This window comes from Rhamphochromis longiceps, linkage group LG8, assembly GCF_057381845.1.
Source record: "Rhamphochromis longiceps isolate RC_006_pf linkage group LG8, R_longiceps_female_GT1.1, whole genome shotgun sequence".
Classification (NCBI taxonomy): domain Eukaryota; kingdom Metazoa; phylum Chordata; class Actinopteri; order Cichliformes; family Cichlidae; genus Rhamphochromis; species Rhamphochromis longiceps.
The window spans coordinates 18,472,807-18,480,027 of NC_140564.1; the positions used below are offsets into that span (position 1 = coordinate 18,472,807).

At 39.2% G+C, this 7,221-nt stretch overlaps 1 protein-coding gene across 2 annotated transcripts in view; it reads left to right on the forward strand.

Annotated features, from left to right (window-relative positions):
- LOC146663474 (transient receptor potential cation channel subfamily M member 4-like) overlaps positions 1-6,948 on the forward strand; it is a 29,567-nt gene extending 22,619 nt beyond the window's left edge. For both annotated transcript variants that reach the window (XM_085416237.1, XM_085416238.1), the window contains exons 22-28: positions 3,577-3,751; positions 3,915-4,080; positions 4,173-4,354; positions 4,672-4,804; positions 4,893-4,965; positions 5,685-5,778; positions 5,929-6,948. In XM_085416237.1, the coding sequence (XP_085272363.1) occupies positions 3,577-3,751; positions 3,915-4,080; positions 4,173-4,354; positions 4,672-4,804; positions 4,893-4,965; positions 5,685-5,778; positions 5,929-5,960 (855 nt within the window). In that variant the 3' untranslated portion in view covers positions 5,961-6,948. The remainder of the gene's footprint in view (positions 1-3,576; positions 3,752-3,914; positions 4,081-4,172; positions 4,355-4,671; positions 4,805-4,892; positions 4,966-5,684; positions 5,779-5,928) is intronic.
- The last annotated feature ends 273 nt before the right edge of the window (positions 6,949-7,221 follow it).

Here is a 7,221-nt window from a genome sequence, read left to right on the forward strand (position 1 = left end):
CTCGGTGGCAACATCCATCGGTGAACCAGTCCTCAGCTCCCGGTATGGGTTCGGCCTTCAGGTCCTCTCTAATCTTTTCCTCAATCTGTGCTCTTTTGGCGCAGTCATGTGGTTCCCCTACACCCATTAAATCTGCCATGTTAATTCCTTCATGTGTAAATGTCAAATTTGGGGCCTCTAAGACTTTGCTCAGTCTCTGTTGTGCCCGTGGTGACATACAAAATGCTTGTGAATTCACGTATGCCACTATACTATGTGTAGTAAGTATTTTTAGTGGGTGTTCTCTCACTACATGTGCTGTTTTTTGGATAATTCTAGCGACCCCTGCTGCATGTTGTGTGCATGTAGGATGCTTTGCTTCTGTTGGGTGTAGTTTTACACTAACATACATGAGCACATCTCTACCCCCCCCCCCCCCCCCCCCCTTTTTTTTTCTGAAACAACACTCCATTTACAACTGAGTTTGTTTCAGAAACATCCAAATAGAATGGCTCATCATAATTGGGTGTGGCTAAATCTGAGGCCCTTGACAAATCCTGTTTTACCCTAATAAATGCGGCTTCGGCTTCAGGCGTCCAAAGCAGCTCAGCCTTAAGGTTTCGAACGCCAACTTGCTTCATTAGGCCCCTTAAAGGGGCAGTTTTGCCTGCATAATCCGGAATGAATTGCCTGCTGTAACCTGTTAAACCAAGAAAAGAAAGCATTTCTCTCACAGTCCGCGGTTTTGGGTGTGTCAGAATTTGGTCTCTGTGTGTGTTCATCAAACCCACTGATTTGTGTGCGATTACCCGGCCCAAAAAGGTCACTTCAGGGCGAACTAACTGCAGCTTGTCTTTACTTACTTTAAAGCCGCATTCCGCCAACCTATTCAACACAACGAGCGACGCCGCTGTACAATCCGCTGCTGACGGGGCTGCAATGAGAAGATCATCAACATATTGTATTAATGTACAATCATCAGGCAAATTACATGACGACAGTATGGATCTGAGACTGTATGCAGACAGTCTCAGATCTCGTCTCAAAAAACACATCACCATAGTTTTATGAAATCAGGGTATTAGAACGCCCCCTCATGCGTAGTGACAGGTGTAATACAATCAATGTTGACAATTTTATTTAACACAAAGAATAACATTGTCTCCTTCGCAAGGGCAGACGCTGACTGCCCCCGTCTCCTGGAACCGTCTGTACCCTGCTAAGACACAACATGGCAGCTACAAGGACTCTTTCATTTACTCAGACCATCAGTGTGTATTGCTCTAAATCAAGTATATAATATTAAATGAATATTGCTGGATCAGCTACTTCTACTTAAAACATATTAAAACATGACTAAGCACAAAATCACCAAGAATAATATCTTATAAGTGCTGTGTAAGCGCGTGCGGCCTTCCAAGCTCAAAGCCTTTGCCCTCCATAGATCAGCCAGACTCGCGCTGGCTGTAGCTTTTAACCTTTAATTAACTTGAGCACAACTCTAGAATAAGCAACAAACTGCAATGTGTATGGAATGATCATGGTTACATCTGCAATGGAAAATCATGTTATTATTCTGGTACCTGTAAGGAAAAGATCAAACTAAAGTTATAACCATCACTGTAATGCAAAGAATAATGTAAGGTCAAAAACTTCAATTTATGTTTAATGCAAAGCTGGTTATATACTTCTGATGAACTAATAATGCCATATTAAAATATTAAATGATAATGAGAAAAACATCCCCTCCTTATTCTACACCACCTAGTCGTAAAAACCTAAACATTCACATTCTTTCTAACTCCTAGCGAGCCTGACTTATGGCCTTGGCTCCCTATTTTGTCTGCCTTCAACAACAGTGGTGAAGGGGGTGAAGCTACCGTGGAATGTGCTCTCTGTCTCCTCTACTATCAGAAAAAGCAAGGTCCTGACTCTCTGAAAACAGTATTTCTTATAACTCAGCAGTATAATGCATCATAAACAATATCATTCATTCACACTGAATCAGCAGTCTAATGTAATAGAAATCAATTTAACAAATGTAATAGTTATCACCTTCTTCTAATTCAGGAGAATACTGCAAACTAAAACTACATAATAATTTCACAATCTTTAATTAGGGGTATAACATAGCATAAAATAATATTATAATCCCACAAGGTCCATTCTGCTGCTGATACATACTTTAGGTTTCTGAATATTAAACTTGTTTCTGCCTTTCATACTGTGTAACCTGAAGGCCCTGAGTACTTTCTCCCACACTGACAAATGATAAAATTATTTGAACATTACCTAATAAGACTGATTAAGGACAGACAATTAGTTATTTTAAACTTTTCTAGCAGTCCTTCACAAACAGGGAACAGTCTGTCTAGTCTCTCCATGTGTCAGCTGCTGCTGGCTCTTCCTCCTCCTGCTTCCTGCTTGTGCCGTGATATTCAGGACCGCAAACCGAGCAGCATCACTGACTTTCAGCTCGTTGTATTTGTGGACTGACTTTAATTATCCATAAAATCATCACATTCTCTGTAAGATTAAGGTTGACTATTGAACAGTGTATATTTTAAAGTAAAGGCTTTAAGTAAACACTGAAAGTACTAACATCGCTAATGTCACATAACTCTGTGGCCAACGGTAATGTTTTAATGTTCTTCATTATTCAACATTTGCACATAAATAAGTGACATATTGTTCAGTACTTTTAAAAGTTTACTCTTCGGCCGCCTCGCTTCCACCATTTTTTTTGGCAAAATTATGCACACCCACCATCGCGCTATGAAGTCTGGTATATGTTGGGCCACGAAGTCTACACCGCCACATCCCTTAAATTCAGGGAAATGAAGGACGCATTTGAGGGCCACATTTCGAGCAGCCTTTGAATTGGGACAGCCTTCGTCACGTCGCTGTAATGTAATCGGCCTTAAAATGGCCTTTAAGGCTGCAGACCCTAAATTGGGATACAGCCTGTGTCTGCTCTCCCCTGATGGTCACTTCTCAATGCCATGAGCTGCTTCACTTCTTACCTACGAGCATGTCCAGCGATTTAGCTGGACTTGTGCTGCAGCGATTGTGAAGTGGAGACTGCAGCTGCTGAGAGAGCACTACTGCTGAACCTTTGGATGGTCGACAAAACGGATCTTCCAATGTTTTCAGCTAAATGGCTGGACGTGCTGGTAGGCAAGAGGTGAAGCAGCTCATGGTGTTTAGCACACTTTTGCACCGGAGGGTTTTCGTAAAGCTTTTATTTTGATATTTTCCGTTGAATTTGCATGTTAGCTAAATATTTAGTTTCCTTTAACATTTAGATTTAACATTTAGATTTAAATATAATATTTAGATTTAACATTTAGATTTAATATTTAAAATTGTGTTTTAAATATGTAAAGTTACAAATATTTTACGAAATGTTGTAAACAATTACTCAAAAAACATGTTTTTGTAAGGTCTAGAGCTAAATGTGAAAAAATGTTACCGTTAATTTTTGCATGTTTCACTTTACAAACAGCGCCCCATATTAGTTGGCATTACAACTGCGGTACACTCATTATGTTTACATATATAATGGCTAAAACAAGATCACAATTTCCTCTTGTTTAGATAAAGGATATCTTCTTCTTCCTCTTCTTCCTGGGTGTGTGGCTCATGGCGTATGGAGTTGCCAATCAGGCTCTGATCTACGCCTATGATCCAAACCCGAATCGCATTTTTCGGAGAGTTTTCTACAGGCCATACTTGCACATCTTTGGACAGATCCCTGTGGAAGAGATGGATGGTACATGTGTTTGTGCAACTGGCATAAAAATAAGAAAATCTGTGTTAAAGCTGAAATTTCTTTTAAAATGCTGCAGTTTCCTGGAACCTACTTTCATCACAGCAATTTGAAATTGAGTGTTATTATAATTTTAACCATTTCTTATTTTTCCAATTTATTGCAGTGGGCAAGGACTGGGATATCACTTGTACACACAATGTGACTTTGATTGAGAGCGGTGAAGAGCCGTGTAGAAGTCATGAGAGTAACTGGCTGGTAGTGATTCTGCTAGTCGTATATCTCCTGGTCACCAACATCCTGCTCATCAACCTGCTTATTGCCATGTTTAGGTAAAGAACCAGTCTGTCATTATGTTTCTCTGGCTGCATTCACAAACTGAATGGTTTGACTCAGTGGCTCTGATCTGCTTGTATCCACACAGCTACACTTTCTCTAAAGTGCAGGAACACAGTGACACCTACTGGAAGTTCCAGCGTTACAACCTGATTGCTGAGTACCACTCCCGTCCTGCTTTGGCTCCGCCTTTCATTATCCTCTCACACATCAACCTCTTCATCAAGAGGGTCATCCGCAAAGTGCCCTCTGTAAAGATTCACCACTTTGGTCAGTATTGGATCAGGGGTGTTACTCTAATAAGTTATTGTTACTTAACTCTAAAAAATCAAATGCTGAGTGAGGAATCCACGCATGATTAGAATTAGGTAATTTCTTAAATGTCTTCTAAATTTCATTTGGTAATTGTGGGTTTTGGTTAAACAGTGCCAGCCCTGTTATCACTCAGTTACTAACTGAAAATGGCAGTGCCAAGTTAAAAGACTAGGCTTTTTGTTTACTTGCTCACTGACCTCAGTTTAGCAGTGATGAAAGCATGAAAACTAAATTGAAAAGTAATCATTTCAACTCTTGGTCTTTTCTATCAGTGTTAGACTTGGAACCAAAGGCAGCTAACAGATTATCAACGTGGGAAACGATTCAGAAGGAAGACTTCCTGACTGCTCAAAACAAGATCCAGAAAAGCAGCGACTCAGAAAGGCTCAAACGGATGTCTGCCAAGTGAGCACCTTCATCCTCCACTGTAGCAGCATTATTTATTACTGTGTGACTCCATCATTCTGAAGTAAATGTATCTTTGTTTATATAGGATAGATGGTGTGCTTAAACATCTGAGTGAAAGCAGAGACTTCGAACACAGGCTACGGTCTCTGGAGAATCAGGTAAAATTGAAGCTCCAACTTATCATTTTGTACCCTTTGATTCATTCATGATACATATGTGGAGCTGCTGTGAAAGGGCATGTCTGCAGAGTTAAATTATTCTAAATATAGGTTAAAGCACTTCATAGCAGGTGGCAGTTGGCAAATTACATTAAGAGGAAGTTGAAACATAGGGAAAATACCTACTGTACAGCAAAAAGACAGTTTCAGGTTGGATAATGTGAAGTTGTTTCCTGGTTGATGTAAGAGTTATTTTGTGTGAAGGTAAGTAATTATTTAGTAAGTACTTTCATGGTTTGGAGAATGTCACATGAAAGAAACAGATGCAGAACTTAAACTAACCAACTTAGTGCAATCAGTGGTATAAATGCGTGCATGTGCAAAGAAATTGTGTAGGCAATACCATCTAGCGCAGAAAAGAAAACCAATTTCTAAATGTGTCTGAGAGAAGAGAGCCATTCAAGAAGTGAACTGAGGGCTTTTATGTAGCACTGGCAAACAGGGGCCAGGCTTTGCCACTGTCACTGCTTGGAAACAGGCCACAATAGCTTTTCCAATGCCTACAGATGAGACCTGCCACATAACAGGTTGAAAGGAAAGGATGAGATGAGTTGTCAGAGATAGGAAAAAAATAGCTTTTTTCAAGTGGTTTTTCTTGAGGTTTAAAAATGGCTATTCTCTCAGATACAGCTTTATGTTATTCTGCTCTTTATTTCCAGATGGATTATTGCTCTAGTGCCCTCAGCTGGGTTGTGGATACTTTAGCACAAGGAAGCACATTCAAACCTCCTCGCCCCCCACCTGCATCACGAGGTATGATTACAAAACAACCTGCAATATTCCAATATTGCTTTCAATACAAACTCAGCTAGCCTAATCTTATTTTAAAAATATTTATATTACTTTTTTTGTGCTAAAATTGGTCCCTCTCACTTTTATTATTCTATCTGTTCTTCTACACAGACGTGGTACCCTCCCCTTGCAGCTCAACTTGATTAAATGACGCTTTAAATCAAGGAGAACACCTTCACTCATGTTCTTTTGACAACTTCTGTTGCAGTCTGCCACCATGAGCCTCACCGAACTGTTACCAATGCTTATAAAAGCAAAAAAAAAAAGAAAAGTATTTAGCCTATGCCATGTATTATAGATAGATAGATAGATAGATAGATAGATACATACATACATACGTACGGAATTTTAAAAAGTATTCTGATGTAATCTGTAGAGTTACATTATGAGCATCACAATACTTTTATTCAGTTCAGTTACACTTTAAATATATGAGTTGTATTGGTATGTCTGCATTCTTGTTCTTTAAGTATAACATTTTCATACCTAATAATAAATAAATGTTTACTAGAAATACAAAATAATAACCCTATTTCAACAATTTTTAAGCATTTAATTAGTAATAATAACTAGCCTGGCTGCAGGTGTATCATTGGATGTCAGTCGCAGTTGCTAAAAGGCAGGGTTTGTTTCTTTTGGACACAGACGGGGTTGCTGTATACTTCTATTTGTAGCCTAGTACTAACCTAGTTAGCTAATGGGTCCTGCTATACATTTACAGTTATGTGAAAGGGACAATGCACACTCTTTTTACCTATCAGCACATGACACATCCCCAATTTCAAAAAAGTGTATAAAGTGTAAATAAGCAATGCAATGATTTGATGTCTTGGTTAGTTATAGACCAATGTCCAATCTCCTTCTTATCTGAAGCATTCTTGAAATAGTGGTAAAACAGCTACAGCAAGTAATCATTTGCCGGGCAATTATAAATATGAAGTTTAACTTGGGTTTCAAAATTCGTCACAATACAGAAAAGGCATTGGTGAATGTGTTGATATGTAGATGTTAATGTAATGATAAGGTTTACCAGCAGGGGGCACTGTATTTAAGAAAGCTCATGAATGCCTCCAGGGGAGCACATAAAAGAAGACTGGTCTGTGGCGTGACTGGATGAATGGTGTTAATAAAATGTTTGGGGCGGTAGCTCGCAAGAGATAAATGGATGCTGTGTTATTTTTAACAAGCACTATGAAGACAACACAGTGAAGGATAAAAATCATCTGGCTTTTTCAGTGAGCACAGCGCAGACACATAAGCTCTCTACAGAATGCATTGTATTTTTGAGCTCCAGTAACATTCAGAGAACACAAGCTTCAGTGGTTTTTAAATCTGTTACTGAAGGTATTCCCTTTCACCCCATCAGACACCACTGAGTGATAAGGGGATGAGGAAGTATTGCAA